The sequence below is a fragment of the Histomonas meleagridis genome (genome assembly GCF_020186115.1).
Source record: "Histomonas meleagridis strain 2922-C6/04-10x chromosome Unknown contig_12, whole genome shotgun sequence".
In the NCBI taxonomy this organism is placed as follows: Eukaryota; Parabasalia; order Tritrichomonadida; family Dientamoebidae; genus Histomonas; species Histomonas meleagridis.
Window position 1 is genome coordinate 277,271 of NW_027150759.1, and position 19,034 is coordinate 296,304.

The 19,034-nt window shown below is 27.8% G+C and overlaps 1 protein-coding gene across 1 annotated transcript; it reads right to left on the reverse strand.

Moving 5' to 3' along the window:
• Positions 1 to 13,343: 13,343 nt before the first annotated feature.
• GO595_001124 (vacuolar protein sorting-associated protein 4B) lies at positions 13,344 to 14,714 on the reverse strand (the record flags this gene model as incomplete). The annotated part of the gene is made up of 1 exon (XM_067913888.1): positions 13,344 to 14,714. The coding sequence occupies one exon, from the start codon at positions 14,712 to 14,714 to the stop codon at positions 13,344 to 13,346; it is 1,371 nt and encodes a 456-aa protein (XP_067778742.1).
• Between the last annotated feature and the right edge of the window lie 4,320 nt (positions 14,715 to 19,034).

Here is a 19,034-nt window from a genome sequence, read left to right on the forward strand (position 1 = left end):
ATCTTTTTCTTCTTTGATTAAGTTTTTAATACATTTCTTTTCAATGGGTGTGTGACATTTAATTGAAATTTCGGCATGAGAGACCTCATAAAATTTCTTGGATTGATTTGCATTCTGTTGGCGGGGATCCGAAGTTTAGGCGTTATTTTCATTTTTGAGGTGTGCAATCATCATTTACTTAATAATTTGATCATCAGTTACTTTCTCATTAAAACACCAGATAATTTTCATTCTATTAGATCGCCAATGATAATTATAATTATGACCAGTATATAATTTCAAAAAAATTATTTTTATTTTTAACGAGCTTTTTTACTATATAAAAAACTTTTTTCAACTTTTCCCTGACATTCAATTCTAAAATGAGCTATGTTTTCTGTAGACACTGTTTCCTCTTTCATTAGCCCCCATTCATAAAATGATAACATCGCAATCTCTATTGCATTCATTTGATTAATCCCATCGATTACTAACATCTATTTTGTGTTTTCGGTGATATTCAGCAGGGTTTTGTAAATGATACGAATTTGAAACTTCTGCCCTGTTAAAGTCTTCTTCAATAGTAAACAGGAAATTATTTTTTTTCTTTTAATGAAGCTTGTTTCTTCATGTTCTTCGAGTTCATTGATCAGATCATGACAGAATCTTGTCTCAGCAGCTGAGTCAGTAATAGTTTTTAGATATGAATTTTTTCTGAATGTGATGAATGGCGCTTCCAGATTCGAAAGGATGAACCTATCGATATCTGGATCGAAAATTCTTCTAATTTTCGATAATTTTAATGAAATATTATGACAAGAGACTTCGAAGTACATTTATATTTTTGAGAATAAATCTTTAATAAACATTGTGTTTTAAATTCAAGAATTATCCATTTTAATAATCTTAATTAATTTTGTAAAACTCTTAAAAATCAAATTTGATCCCATAATAAAATTCGTTAACCGTTATCTACATTTGATTTACTCTGGGGCCAAGCTCAGACAGCTTTATATGGTTTTTCCATGTATTTGTATGTTTTTTTTCTTTAAATTTAAGTGCGGGGCATATATACATAACACTCTTCATTTTCAAACAAATTATAAACGGATTTCATCCGTTTAACAATATAAATGTTGGGGGGATATCGAGAAAAGTGACGATTTTCGAAAAGTCTAACAACAAACATATATACCGATATCGGTAGAACTTTTTGAGTGACTAACAAAATGTTATCATTGAATTCTCATGCCAAAATTTCAATCAAAAATCATGCAGCTTTTTTCAATATTTCTGATATCGTTCTCTTTTTGTCATGATTTGAATGAAAATTGAGATAAAAGTGACGTTTGGGTCCTAAGGACTGAAGGATAGTATTCCATATATGAGCCCTCAATCCTTCTATAGCTTAAATAAATTGGTCAATAATCTTCATAATGAATGTGAAAAATCAACACCAAACTATCAAGAATGTCTTCGTTTAATGAAAAATTTTGGAAGTATTCTTAATGCAATTGAAGATATAAATGAATTACAATATCAGCAACTTTGGTCGATTGCGAGATCAATCCTTACACGTAGGAAAGAAGTTTCACTTATTTTACGAATTATTACTATTCATGTTTATCCGACATTAACTATAAAATTATATTCTAATCATCACAATACAGCGGGGGCAATCTCTTATACATTAATTATTAATGAATTTAAGGATGAAGTTTCTTCAGATTCACCTTCAATTTCATTTTTAATTTCAATTTTTGATGCAATCTACGCATGTTCTAAAGCAGGATGTTGTAACGACAAAGAAACAATTATTGGGCTTCTATCATTACAAGAAATATTTAGTTCATTAACACAATGTTCCAAGCAATCAATTGCTTTAGCACTTGATATTGATTTAGGACCATTTGTAAAACTATATAAATATGGACAATATTCCGTAAAGATGAATAATCTTCTTCAATCACTTGGCTGTTCGAAAAACATAGTCGATACACAGTATATTTTTCCAATACCACCACGTAAAGTAAGTTCATTAGAAAAACGTATTGCACTACAAAACGTTCTTAAAGGAATAGAATCATATCAACTAGCTCAACTTATAATTAAAGGATTTCAAAAATTTGAAATTATTAAAAATTACAAACCACCACAAACCACAACGGCACTTATTCAACAATTAATTGAAGAAAAACCAATAGAAGATATTAAATCATCAGAATCAGGTATTTTTATTATTGAACAAGCATTAACAAATCTTCAAAAATAATTCACAATATATACCAATAACAATGCAATCACAATTTATATCAATATTAATTACTACTATTGATTTTAATGAACCTAATTTTGAAGAATGTAAAGGTCCAATAACAACATATATTATCAATAATGTTATTTTATCATTAAAATATGTTGATACATTTCTAATATCATGGACGAATTATGAGTTTATACATAATTCAGAAACGCGTTATAATACACTTGTTAATATAATACTTAAAAAGATAAGTAATAATTTAAATAATGAAGGATTAATTACAAATTATATATCAAATTTACCTAAACTTCCAGAAGAAATATTTCAAAATCTTCAAACAAAAGAATTTCAACAAATTAATCAAATATTATTAACAATAAATGAATATATAAAAGATTCAATAAATTTACAAAAGAAATTTTTAAAATGTTTATTTCAATTAACAATTCAAGAAGATGAAATAATATCAAATTCATCATTAAATATTATCCAAAATTATTATCAAAAGAAAGAATTTATAATGAAAATTAATAAGACAGCAATAAAATATTTAAATTATTCTATCGAAATCAAAGATAATATACAATTATCAAATATTTATATGGAATTATTTTTTATGGTACTTGAATATAATTATGAAATTTTTAAAGAATTAATTGATATATATAATAAAATTACTAATAAATTAATCAAAAATTTAATTTGTAAAAAACTTAAAAACAAAATACCAAAAATGCATTTATTTGATAATGACTTTATTAAAGAAATTATTAAATATTCACGACAAAATAATTATAAAATGGATTTAATTCATATTTATCTTGATTATGTTTCAAAACAATTAATATATATATCGAAAGATTTATTTAATATCCTTAAAAAAGAACTTATTGAATATAATGATCCAAGATTTTTAATACCAATAATTCCTACATTATTAATAAATACGCCAAATGATTTTGAACAATATTTACATTATATGTTAAATTTATCCAACGATCGTTGGATTAAGACGTGCATTATCTTCATTAATTTATAATGATTATGGTATAACATTTATAATTTTGTTAAATAATATAACAAAAACATCAAATTTATATAATAAAGCAATTGAAACATTAAAAATTAGTTTTGAAACTAATGGTTTATTAACTTATGAAAAATGTAAAATAGCTATAAATTATATTATACAAAACCACAAGTCTTTAAATTTATTAATGAATACTTTATATGAAATAATTTGTAAATTTACTAATGAAAAATGTTTTAAATATCTTTTTAGACATATATTACCGATAGTTAATCATTTTGATATATTTAATGACAAAAATAATTGGAATATATTAAAGAAGATAATTTATATTGCAAAACCAATATCATTTCAATTCGTAAAAACTTTAAGTTATGATAAAATTAATGATTTAATCAAAGAATATCCAGAAATAAGTAATATTTTAAAAAATATTAATAAATGAAAAGATTAATTATTTCATCATCAAATATTTTAATATTTCTTAATATTTATAACTATAGCTTTCGTTAAGACTGATGAAAAATGCATTTATCGATGTATTTTGCATAATGTACAACGAGATTATAAATCACATGGAATACTACTGTCATTTTTTCAAAACCGAAAAATCCACATAAAAAGTTTATATCTCAAATAGAAATGTTATTTTTTGAAAATTAATTACACTTTGTGAGAAATTAAATGCATTAAATAAATTTATAATATCTTGACTATTATGATTTTAATATGTGCTGGGAAAAAAATTGTGTTTTATAAGAATTGAATGATTTACAGCGGTTATTTCATACAATTATTTTGTTGATTTAATTTTTTTTTAGTCATAATTGTGTTTGAGTAACCTTGACTCGCCCAAATTCGTAATTTTTTTTATCAGAAAAATCGAGAGCATTGAGATATTATCGAAAACTGAATTGCGTTTCAAATATTTGACGAAACAGGGCTCCAACATTGGCGGGAACGATGGTATATGAAACTGCTCGTGATTGTGTCAAATCATGCAATAACTGTTATTGTCACAAAATTTGTTCATTATCCACATGTTGTCCTATATGCACGCAACTCATGGACCCATAGGGGATCATTGAGGCAGGGTATGAATGGATTACCCGGGGTTTCGTCATAACCCAGAGACCACGCTGTAGCAGCAAGTAGTTCAATCATAAACACTCTCTAAAAAACATTAGAGAACATCTCATAAGGACATCACAGAAGAAACAACAAAGAAGAACATCTCAAAACATTGAAGAACATCTACTTCTATATAATTTGATGGTCATATAAATTGAGTATGTTTGTTTGGGTAACCAGAAATTTTTGATATACCCTTCCGTCGCTCCATTTCGTAATTTTTTATCTTATTCGAAAATTGAGAGCATTGTGAACCTATTCGAAATTGTATTGTTGTACAGAGAGCGGAATGAACCGGTAGTCATTGAATAGACCGTATAGTGGATTTGAATACATCACGGTTTTCTTGAATTATTATTTGGTCATATGAAGTCATATAAACTATTCAAATTCATCATCACCTCACCTTTATTGATGTAAACCATAGAAAAATGCTATTCAAAATTGAATAGAAAAAATAAAAACAAAAATATCTCGTCAAATATTCAGAATTTACTGACTAAAATATCAAAGATATTGAACAGAATAAGAGTAAATGTTAAGAATAAATTATAAACATATTTTGACTAATTTTACTTCCTTCTCACAAAATGAGATTATTTGCTTATATTTTATCATTTTTTGAACCAACAAAATTGTCCAACTGAATAAAATAGATTCAACAGACTCAACATTGTTTATGTAAAATGTTTCATTCATTTTTAACATATATAACAATAAAATATTTTATGCTAATTGTTTATTTAGCAATATTTATCGGTTAAGTGGATTCTTTTGATTCCATTGGTATTTTCTATGATCAGATCTGGAACAGGTGTCAAAATTCCCCCCATTTTTTCGATATATGCATAGAAAAATTTGATATCACACTTCATTTTTTTCAAAGAATAAACTGGTTCAATGGTCGTCAAACTTTTATTATTTTCTACTTCATAAACAAATTTCAAGTTTTCCAGGCTTCCATTCAAATGGTGATTATTTACCAAATTTCCATTATGAATTTTGTCGTATAATTCAGGAAATTTGGTTCTTAGAGAAGTGTCCATTGCATATTGACTAGATAAAGGGATTTTTGGATTTAATGGATATAATCCTGAGGCTCTAAACCCGCTTTGAATATTATCAATTGAAGCAGCTTCTGATAATGCAGATACCAGACATTTTATCATCATAATTCTTATAGCTTTGAGATCCCTCTGTGTTATATCAGTATCACCAAATAAACTTAGCTCATATTGCAATAACTATTTCTTATATATTGTCTTCAATGGTGAAGCTATAGCAACATCAAAAGGCTGTAATAAATGAGAAGTATGCCCAGGAAATACTAATATATCAATTCCAAACATCTCAAATAATCTTGCAACATTATAATTGGCTATACTTTTATGTCCATCAACCAGCAATAGAATTTTCTGTTTTCCCAGTTCTGGTTTAAGCTGAGATCTATATCCGTTGAATTTCAGCTAAGAATGTATATGCCCAGTAAGTAAATAGTTTTCTGTTGGTTCAACCTGTTGGTGATGTTGCAAAATGCCCAAGTTCTTTGACTTCTTCAAGCCCACTTAATGTTTTTTTATCCTTTAGGATAAACAATGGTTTCATAACATATCCACTTGCAGATACCGTTATACAAGCAGTGATGTGTGGAAATACTGGAGATGATTCTGTAAGTGGGATTTTGCCTTGAGTTACCAATACTCTATATTTTTTTTTTGATGATACCATTATTTCATCCATGTTAATAATTAATGCAGGATCCCTCTTAGATAGGTGAGAATGCTTGGAAAAAAAGTCTTCTATTGCAACTTTATCACAAGCAATTCTTTCTAATGTTTCCAATTTAGCAGCAGGAACCACACTTAGATTATTTGCTTTAGCCATTTTTTGAAGCCAAGTTACATCAGGATGTATTTCTCTCACTCTCGTTAATATTTTTTTGCAGTTGCATATTTCCAATAATTTTCTGGCTTTTTCAGCTCTCTCTTTTATGAGAGTTGTTGCTATTTTCATTGCCTCACATGTTAACAAACAATTTATATTATTTTCTCTTTCATGAACTATATCTATGAACTTCTTCATATCCAAATCAGAAAGGATTGGCTCCCCACCTCCCTTTAAGTTTTTGTCCCAATATTTCCCACAAGCTGTTCTCAATAATATTCGTCCAACCACTTTATCACCACATAATTTATGCTTCTCTCTTATTTGTGCGAAGGTCTTTCCAGTAAGTTTTTCCATGTAAATCATTACCTGTTTCGTAGAAAGGATGGATTCGTTAGTCGATGCATTTATCAACTGATGTATTAAATCGGTTGCACACTGAGGATTATTTATTATAAAGCTATTTAGCAGGGCAAACATTTTCGTTCCCCTCCCTCATCTATTTTCTGTCTCCTTATTAAAAGAAACATTATTAGAAACAGGATTTGGATTCACATATTGGGCAAGATTTGCATGTTGAGAAAGGATGCATTTATTAATATCTGGAATAAAACTTCTATCATTATTATGTGTGCTAAAAGGAGCTTGTACTGTGATATTTTGAGGTTGCGAACTCGAAAAATAATTTTGATCATTTCCAGATCTTTTCCCAAGATCTGGAATAAAACTTGTATTATTATTACTTGTACTAAGAGGAGCTTGCAGAGCACAATTTTTTGCCCTGACATTGTAAGAATAATGGCATTTCATTCTTAAAAATAATTCTATTGAACTGTTATCAATTCTATCAAAAAATCGAATGTAAAGTATACAAAACATAACGTTTTTACTCAATTGGCCGTATAGTGAAATTGAATGTATCGATTCACATTTTCCTCTCAATTATTGTATCGTTTCTATCGGAAACCCACTTTTTCTACATAACTGTTCACATGATGATATGAATTCTATGTGCTATCACAAATCCATTATACGGCCATTCAATCCACTATACGGCCATTCCGCTCTCTGTATGAAGAAATCAGAATTATCGCTTCATATTTAGTAAACCAATATAAAAAACTTCAATTTTAATGTGATTTACCAACTGATGATTCTCTTCCGCAGTTTTTTGTTCAAAAATCAGTCCCAGGAATTAGGGTTCATGCTCGTCGCAAATGAAATTGGCCGTATGACCCACAGTTAAAATTTGGAATCTGAGTACCTGGCAAAAACTATAACAACCTTAAACTTTTATTGGAATTTCTATGAAATAGTCAAAAAGCATCCAAATGTTGATATCACTCATAAACACGGAATCCCAAAAACACGACTCCTGGACCCCCAGGGGATCTGCGTGGTAGGGCAAGGATGGGGAGCTGGGGATCAGTCCATCAATGGCCCAGAGACTACGCTGTTGTGTGGGATCAGTTGTTCAATCAATCAGATCTTGTCCAAAAGCAATACGATCTCGTGTAAACAATACGATCTCGTCCAAACAATTCGATCTCGTTCAAACAATACGATCTCATCTAAGAAATCAGATCTCGTCCAAGCAATAAGATCTTATGAATGAAAATAAAGATTTGATTTCTAATTATTTAATATCATTATATAATGAGTTATGGTAATAGATCATAATAATAAGTTATTAAATAAACAATAAATTCGATTCTTTGATTTATTTTCATTTTTTTTTCGGCGGTAGTTTAAAAATGAATCTATCTCCGAAATCATATTCGAGAAATCCATACCGAAATCATCATGTGGCTATCAATAGTGATATATGGATGTTGATGTGCCAAGAGTTTCGAAACAAAAAGGCTATACCTTCAATCAGTAATAGAACAGGTATACCTGCTTCAACATTATAATCCTGGTCATAGTGTTATAGGAAGGATCCATATTGGTCCCCACAAAATATCAATCGCAACAAAGATAGAAGAATATACTGAAGAGGAGAAAAATTAACCTAGCTACATACATTGCTAGTATTATTGATGAAGGAGACCTCTTCACAAATGAAGATTTTAAGGAAATTGCTATACAATACTATTATAGTATTCATGAAAATTAAGAACATTTAAGGCAGTTCATGTGCTCAAATGCGTTTTCATTTACTGATATAATCTTTTTCATTTTTTAATATTTTTTGATATTTTTTATTATTAATTCGTATTTCTTCTATTTTTAATTTATATTCTTCAAGTGCTTAATTCATTTTAATTATCTTGATTTTTCTATTGTTAATTTTCATTTTTATTTCTTGGCGATTTTTTTATTGTTTATTATGATATAATTGCTTTCTTTTATTTCAAATATTGAAACAATAATTTTAATATCTTTAAATATATTAGTATTATCTAAGATCGAAAAATATGTTATATTTTCTTTGCTGATGACAATGTCGAATAAAAAATATTTTCTAAGATTATCAATGCATCTGCAAAGTTACCTCATTATGTTCTATTCCTCAAGTAAAATCAGGATTAATATTGTTTTTAGATAATTTTCGATAATTATATTCATTTTTATATTCACCTTCCATTTTAACGATTTCTGATAATAAGCTTAAAATTGTTGGACACTACGATAGTTTGGAGTTTATTTTTTTATTGAAGCTTTCATTTACATTATTAGTTGCTCTGTGACTCATAATTTTTCCACTAATATTCCAATCATTTATATCAAATTTTTTTGTATAAGTTGAAATTAAGTAATCAACAAACTCTAAAGATTCTTTTGAAAAATGTGATATATTTGGAAGAAATAAAATTACCTTATTAGCACATTCTATGTCAATAAGTTGTAATAATTTTATTAATTTATAAAGTTGTTGAGTAAAATAGCAAAATCTTTCGGATAAGATTGATAATAATTTTTCGCGAATAGCTTTGCAAAAATAAAAATAACATAATCGCATAGAGTTTGAATTTGTCAAAAATATGTTTTTTATTACATTGATTTGAGCTAATTCGAAATCACAAATGAATTTTACATTTAGATTAACCGTAATATTATGTGATTTTAGTGCATTTGAATATGTTTTGCATGCTAATAGATATGTTTTGCTCTCTTTGTTTGGCAAAATCAAATATAATAATGGAATATTCAAATAAACGAGATCTTCCAATGAAAATGCATACCTGATAAAATCCATTCGGCGCTGAATGGAAAGTACCATCTATGCTAATTATTTTGCATTTGCATACACGTTGTAACATAAACTGAGAAGCAAGTCCATATATTGATTTGTCATTAATTCTAACTAAAAATATAAGAAACTGTTGTCCATCAATTGTTAAACAATTATCGAATGTTAATTTATTTTTTGGATCAATGTTTGTAAGAGATCTGGAATATTTTCTAACCATTGAAATAGGAATTGAGTTCTTTGTTTGTCCTTTTGGTGTTGTTTGATTAACCCGATCAAATAAAGCATTAAATATTAATTCTGTAAAATGGTTATATTGTGCATCATTGTAAAGTTCTGCTATTTTGATTTGTATTTGTGTTTCGGAATAATATGGATTTTTTGTGAAATCATTGTTTAAACAATTATGTTATGATATTAGCAAATACCTGAAATTTTTAGTATCTTGGCTGAATTCTACTTTTAGCTTTGCTGGACACTTGTGCAAAGAAGACCTACTTTATTGAATGCATCTGTAATATGCGCGTCTAAAGTTTTTCCTCCCATAGGAATCAAATGAAGATGTAAAGTCATGTATGTCTATATGAGCAGGTGTCCAAGATTGTCGTTTCGTGTATCTATCAGGCCATTCGATTGTTTGCATGTGAAAGATAAACTAAACAAAGTTAGTCAAAAAAAAGATAAATCGACAGGACAAATGGAATGACAACAATAAGACTTAAAATGAAAATATTAAATATTAACTAAAATAATTTGTGTTGTGTTGCATTGTGCTGTATAACAAGAGAGAATCAAAAATGACGCAAGAGAAAAAACAAGAAAGTAAACAAGAATAAACTAGAACGTTCTAGTAAGAACAAGGAGAATTAAGAATAAAAAACAAGAATAAATAATGAAGAAGAACAAACAAAGACAATAAAAAAGAACAGACAAGAATAAACAATCGAAAATAATATATGAGAATAAATGAGCACAAGGAATAAATGAAAATAAACAAGATCGAACAAGAACAAAAAATGAAAATAAATGAAGAAAATGATAAGAATAAAAGATAAAAAACAGTGAATATGAATAAAAATAAGAAATACGAAAAAGCAAAGACAAACAAGAAAAAACAATAAATAAAATCGAAAAAGGAGGAAAAAAAATCAAATAAGAATAAACAGGAATAAATGAGAACAAACGACGAATGATCAATAATTATCAGAATCTATTAAAATAAACATTCAAAAATCAATGACAACGAACAATACATATAAACAAATCATATAAATAAACATGAACAAACAATGAATGAGAATGAATAAATAAGAACAATCAAGAATAATGAATGAATAAGCAGGACTAAACAATGAACAAATGAACATAAATCAGAACAAATAAGAATAAAAGAGAATATACTACAAGTTTAAAAATATAATGAATGAAAATAATCAATGAATAAACAATAATCAAGAACAAATATTGATAAATTGAAAATAATCAATGAATAAATGATATTAAATAGAAATAATCAGAAATAATCTCTGAATAAACATAATAATCATAGAATTAACAAGAATAATCGAGAATAAATATCAAATTAATGAATATAAACAAAAAATACACAATAAATAAATGATAGCAAGCAAAAATAAATGAGAATTAATGAAAACAATATATAATAATTAATGAATAAACAAGTAAAAATCAAGGATAATTAAGAACGAATAAGATTTATTAAGAATAATCAAGTACAATCAAGTACAAATATCAAATAAATGAGAAAATTCAATGAACAAATGAGAATAAATAAGAATAAATGAGAATGAATAAGAATAATCAAGAACAAATGAGTACAAACAAGTACAAAGAATGAACGAAGAAAAATAAACAAGAACGAACAGAAATAAATGAGAATAAGCATAAACAAACAAATTAATAAGTATGGATATAGAATATATAAAAAAGCACAAATGATGAATAAATGCGAATAAACATAATCAGATGAGAATAACTTAATAAAAAATTAAGAACAAACAATGAATAATCGCGAACAAACAATAAATAAACAATGGATAAACAAGAATAAGCAAGAATAAATATAAATAAATTAAAAAACCAAACCAGAATAAATGAAAACAAACAATGAGCAAACAATAATTGAACAATGAAGAATTCTATTAATTGCAATATTATATTATATTAAATTTATTCAATATATGCTATTACGACAGAATATTCATTTTTTGTTGATTAAAGTAAATAGTATATCAAGATATTATAATTTTAATTTATAATTGCGAAACAAAACACTCAGAAACAAGTGTATAAACAAAATATTTATAAGAACAAAATATACTGTTATATGTTTCTCATTATGTACTTTCGATTCATAATAATCATTTTGAAAAATAATACAATTTTATCTAATGCTTATATCTCGATAAAAATACAATATTTTTCAAAAATATTTCAATATGCTAATAAGTATCGCATATACTATAATTTGTTATATTCGGAATTTTTTAATTCATACATTTGTTTTAATGTGTTTCGTATATTCGTGTATCCGGACGGTTAGGATGTCAGGCCGTTCAAAAAGTGAAAAATCGAGGCGATAACCGCGAAAAGTGCGTACAGGTTAAGCATTTGTCATTAAACATTTATTTGATATAAAAATATATCAGGAATTCTTTTTTTTAGAACTACTTATCGAAACACAACTTATCACAGCACAATCGTTTTTCTCTAATTAAATATGAATACTAATTGGATAATAAATCTACAATGAATGGAATATATAGAATTTTTTCCATCAGAAGTAAATTTTATAGAAAAAGTAGATCCGTCAGAAGACGCTTATTCTCAAAATTAGATATTATATTTTGATACATTACATTTTACAATATTGATCGAATTTTTTTGAATGTTTTATTGTTTCTATCGTTCGTCACAAGCGTTTTGGGTTGAACAGACAATTGGATTTGAATCGAAAACGATTAAAGGGACCCATTGGAATAAACTACTCAATTAATTTTTTGTCACTTTTTATCTGTCAACAATAAAAAATAATAAAAATCAACCAAAAAACATTTTTAATGAAAATAATGAACTGGAACTGAAAGGCTAAGGATTATATTTATTAGATTTTTCATTATATCTTTAAATATCGTTCGATCCAACTAAGAAAATAATAGATCCGACCAAATATATATTGAATTCCAAAGGAAGAATATCTTATATTTTAGTCGATAGAAGTTGTTTTAATTGATAAATTTGGTTGTAGTTAGTATTTATTTGATTATATTAATATTAATAAAAAATCCTATGAGCGAATTTTGCAAAAAAATGATTTTTATTTTAGTAATGTAAAGTATTCAAGCGAACGACTTTTACACTCGTTTTTGATCGTGATTTTCACTTTTTGTATAATTTCCATTTTTTTCTATACTTTTTGGGTTATGTTTGGCATTCTATCGTGTATAAATATACAGATCTTGATCGTTTGACGTGATTGTCACTCCCTCTGGTTAAACTTTTAGCTTTTAGTTAGGGGCTTTTATCATAGCCGATATCAATGTGTAATTTTAAGATTTAGTAAATACTATCATTGGGGAATATATACCTGTAAAATATAAAATAATCCAGAAAATTCAGTTTTTTATGGCTTTTTAATCTCTCAGCTGTACTTCCTGCGCAGGAACATACAAATCAGTTAGTATGGAATTTATACCACAATAGAATGGTTATATTTTGAGTTTGGAATAATGTTAATGTTATCTCAAAACTCTTTTGCTCCTTTCCATAGACACATGTTAACATTTTGAAAAATTTACGTTTTGATTCTATAACAATTTCATTAATTTCTTATTTTAGTTAAGTTAATTACCTTCTTGACCGAATTCTTTTGTCCATTTCTCATATTGAATGAGGTCTTGTTTAGAAACTGATGGGCGCACTTTTTGGATACTCTGGCGGAAGTCATCTATCGTTAGCGAAGGAGGCTTAAGCATCGCCAATTGCGCTGGCGACATTTCGAGGACTGTCATGTGCATTGAGCCTGGCGTGCCCGGGTTACATGGGTATAATTGCCCTTGGTACTCAACGAAGTTTTCTGCTTGTTGGATACGGTTCACTGGCGCCATAGCTGCATCGCGTGCCAAAATGTTCATATCTGCACCTGAATATCCGTCTGTCAAACGCGCAATTTCTTGAATGTCTTGTTCAGTTAAATCTGATGGTGTACCTTTGGTCTTAAGTCTTACAAGCGCAAGACGTGCTTCATAATCTGGCAATGGAATATAAATTTTCTTTTCGAAACGTCGCCTAACTGCTGGATCAAGACCCCATGGAATGTTTGTAGCTGCAAGAATTAATATACCTGTCATAGACTTGCCAACGCCATCCATTTGAATCAAAAATTCGGTCTTAATACGACGTGCACCTTCTGAATCATTCTCTGATCGTTCTGAAAGAAGTGAATCAATTTCATCAATAAAGACAATGGCTGGCGCATTATCACGGGCGGTATCAAATAATGCACGAATAAGTTTTTCTGACTCACCAACCCACTTAGAAACAAGATCTGATGTGGAAACTGTCAAGAAGGTGGAATTGTTAGCTTCTGTGGCTGTGGCTTTGGCTAAAAATGATTTACCTGTACCGGGTGGACCATAAAGAAGAATACCACGCCAAGGTGTTCGTTGACCTGTAAAGAATTGTGGAATCTTCATAGGCAAAATAACAGCTTGAATCAAATTTCGTTTGGCTTCTTCTAATCCTGCAACATCTGTCCACTTAATATTTGGTTTTTCGACAAGAATAGCGCTCGAAATTTTATCTTTGAATTCGCCACTTTCATCATCTTTCTTATTACCGCCTTTGCCGCCGCCACCTCCAGATCCACCTGATCCTCCATGGCCACCTGAACCACCATTGCCTCCACTTCCACCACCCGGGCGTGCTTTTGATGTTCCACCACCTGAACTTTCTTGTGCTGGAACTTGTTGGATATTATCTAAAGCACTAGCACGTTCTTCACATTGTTGCATACGTTGAATGCAGCAATCTTTTAAATTTTGGTTCAAAGTAGGTTGATCAGATGCTAACTTAAACTTGGCTTTAGCATTATTATAATATCTTTTGGCTTCAATATAATTGCCTGACCTATCAAATGCTACGGCATTCTGGAGAAGCTTATTGGCTTCCGTCATGTACATCATGCCATTATCACGGCCGCGACTGTTGTGCATGTTTTGCGACTTTGCTTTAAATGTTTTTGATTTTTCTTTTCAACCGTTTGATCCTAACGGTTAAATATGTTTGGCTTTGTCACTTTTATAAACGACCCAAAACGGTGATGTAAAATATTTAAAAATAACCGAATTTTCTGTTAAAAAATTAACTTTTTGATAGAAACCGACGCAATTGATTCGAATCTGGTTTGTAAATAACCGTTATGGTAAAAATCCCTGTAATGGGGTGCCTCAACATGGTTTTCATTCTTTTTTCGGTATTTAAAGAGGGGCATGAAATGTCAATTGAATTGTATACTTTATCGATACGCGAATAATGATAAATAAAGCACGCGTGCTACAACCCACAATGCATGGCACAAACAATATTCACACCAACATTATCACTGCTAAATCAGCTATGAAAAACATAATGTTTTAGATTCAAATCAAGATAACACAAAATAAATTATCATTATAATATAAGTTCAAAATAAAAACAAAAAAGAAAAAAATTAATTTTTATAAAATTTTGCAATTTCGAAAGAACTAATTGATAATCAATGATTGATTTCTTAAACATTAAAAAAATGGTAATTTATATATATATATATATATAAGGTAATGAAAAAACAATATTTCCCACATATCCAAATAACAGTTAAACAGTTTAAATTTAAAAATATTTCAAAGTAAAATGAGTTATTTATTTCAACCTGTAGTTGGTGGAAGGTTTCTCTTTTTCTTATTATGTATCACTATAATTATAATAGTTATAACAATTATCACAAATGCAATACAACCAACGATAATTCCAATCAAAACTCCATTACTCAATCCTAATGTTTTATTATTACTATTGCCATTACTAATATTAATGAAATTTTTAAGACTGTCGTCAACTTTAATATTACTTCCATCAGATTTAGTTGGAATAATTGTAATATTAATACCATTCGGTAAATGTAATTCACCTTTTTGTCCTTTAACCACAGATAAAATAGAATCTTGTGGACGACTTGTTTGTATATCAATTTGCATATCATCTTCTAATTTAACTTTTTTAGAATTACCTCCGAAAGTTTTTAGTAAAATTTCTTGGTTATAAATTTCTATTGATGAAATTATATTGTCATCAATTAATGTTAAATAAGTTGCAGTCAATGTTTCATTATAAGATTCGAAATCAATAACTAATTCATAAACATTTAAAGTATAATCATTCATAATTAAATTAACGTTTGTAAGATTCAAATAATCGAAATCAATTTTATCTGCATCTCCTTCATCACCAAGTTTTATCGTTAAATCTTTAGCTGTTAGTTTCAATTCAGATTCAAATAAGCCAGAATCAGAAATATTCATTAACTCAACAATATGTTTTGGACCATTTTTATTAAGTAATTCTAAAGATAAATTAGCAAATGTTAAATATAATGCTGGAATTCTTACATTCATATCAATATAAGTAGTTGTATTATTAACATAAGTCACTAAGCCAAATAATTTGTTAATATCATTGTAAGTGTTTTGCTTACTACATATGTTTGAATTAGAACATTTATTATTGTCACAGAAACAAATTGGTCCATCATAAGGTTCATTAACTAAGTATATTAAGAAATTAGTTTGATTTGCAAAATTGTTTATAATCATGAAATAATGATCTTCTTCGGAAATAACTATTGGATAATTTTTATAATCAAATGAATAATAAGATAATTGGGAAATTGGTCCAAACATTGGATAATTAATCACTGGAATATGTAAACCATAATTTGCTAATGCTGGAATATAATTATCTGGTGATCCCATTTCCCAAATCATTGAATTATTATTCCAACCATTTAATGCAATTGTTGTTATTATCATTTTATCATAATCATTAATATGCGAGAATTTGAAATATCGAATTTCATTTGGTGGAACTGTAATTATCGTATGATTATAAAATGATTCTAAATTTTGAATATATTGTGTACATAATTGACCTGTATAATTTTCAGAACATACATATCTTCCATTTTCACATCTAATACTATTATTTATTTGAGACAAAACACATTTGTCTGTATTGTTCATTTCAATATAAATTGGATTTGTTGTAATATTATCATGTTCAAATGGTCCAACTGCAGATATAACATAACGTACCTTATCATCTTGAATATTAATATTTGTAATTACATGTATTTCATATTGTCCTAAAACAATTTCTGATTGAGGAATTATAACTTTTTCATTTAATGTTAAATGTTCTGTATCATTTGTATGATTATTACCTTTATAAATTTTACCATTTGGTGATTTAACAATTAAATCTAAATCATAATAAATGGGGATAAATGAATCTAAACTAAGAGGTATATCAACTGAAGATAAAACAATTCTAAGAGATGTTGTTTGTGATGTAACTGCAATATAACCAACATGATGCGTTTGGCCAATTTCCATTTTATTGATTTTTGAAATACGTAAACCAAAATCTGAATCATTAAATGGCAAAATTGAAGAAATATTAATTGCACCATGTCCAATATAACAATCAGGCGTTGAAGTTCCATCATTTTTAGAGGCAGAATTGATTAATAATGATCGTAATAAAAATGAATTTATTTCGACTGTTTCATTTATATAATGGCCGTCTGTTAAATATTGTGAAATTAATGCTGCAGCACCTGCGGCATTGGGTGTAGCCATTGATGTGCCTGACATTATTGTTAAATGTTGTTTAAAATCTGTTTCATTTGAGCCATGATTTTTATCAATTATTGTTGATGAATTTGCACTATAAATATCAGTACCAGGAGCCATTATATCTGGTTTAATAATTCCACTTAATGTAGGACCTACTGATGAAAAGCCAACTTTTTTTATATGTTTAAGGGGTATTATTTTATCATATGTTGTGTTTACATTGATTTTTTTACCAACATAGTCAAGTAAAATATTATCTTGATAGGTAAATAAGAAATTAGCTTGAAATAACAATAAAACATCACTTAATTTTTCAACTAATTCTTTGTTTATATCGAATATAATTCCAGATATTGAATATATTTTTATTTGTTGCAATATTTGTGGTAAAACACTGATAATATTTTTTGTTTCTTTTATACCAATATAAAGTAATTTTTCTGTTTCTTTTGCTGAAGTAAAATCATTTACATCTGAAAGTAAAATTATATTTGGCATTTGAACAAGAGAAGTATCGGGTTGATCAGACATGTAATATAATGGAATCTTTTGGTTACCAATCAAAACAGAAATATTAAAGTTTGAATACCCAAAAATTCTATCTGCTGCTGCAACAGAAAGAACGTTTTTACCTGCTGAAGGATAATTAATAGAATAATATGGATGTGTAGATCCTTCATTACCAGCAGCATATAAATATACGCAACTTTGCCCTGAATTGTTATAATATACAATCGAATCAATATTTCCTTCAGTAACTGTTCCCATATAATCAACTGCATCTTCATAGCCCCATGAATTCGAAAATGAAATTGCTTTTCCTTCATATAATCTTTTATCAAGTATATCAGAATTAAAGAAATTTTCATTTTTTGTATTTTCAAATCTTCCTAAATACATTAATTTTGATTCTGGTGCAATACCATTATATGAATTAATTTTACTATCTTCATCAAGCGCTTTACCTGAAATTATTCCTGCAACATGTGTACCATGTGATTCTTTAGTCATTACTTGATAATATTTTGTTTCATTTTGAAATTCATTATAGAAATATGTGAATTTTCTATGATTTGAAATATTTTGATTAAATAATAAAGTTACATTTGAATCATAAAATAAAGTATGATAATAATCAATTTCTAAATCAAGAAATGCTACAACTTGATCTTTTCCATTAATGCCTTTACTTTCTAAATATCGGGGAATTCCTAAGTTATTGAATTTATCTAATGTAATATTCTCAGAATTTAATTGGGAAAAACCTGCTGCCATATTATTAGTTGATTTTGGATATGTGTATTTACCAATATGTTCAACTTCATTTATATGAGATAAATATTTGGCTGTTTCTTTGGGTTTATTGGTTTCAACAATAAGTGAATTTGATGTTTTATATAAAACTTCAAATAGTTTTGAATCAATAGGCACACCATTTTCAAATGAACCTTGTGCATATATATATTTAGCAGTACTAACTTCAGTACGATCATAAATCTTGTCTTTTGGTCGGATTATATCTAACATTGCAACACTTTTAAGATAAGAAATTTGTGCTGGATCTAAATAAAGTTTATAAACATTTTTATACACAAGAGAACCTGAACACAAATTAATTCCATGTGCTTTGATTTGATCATA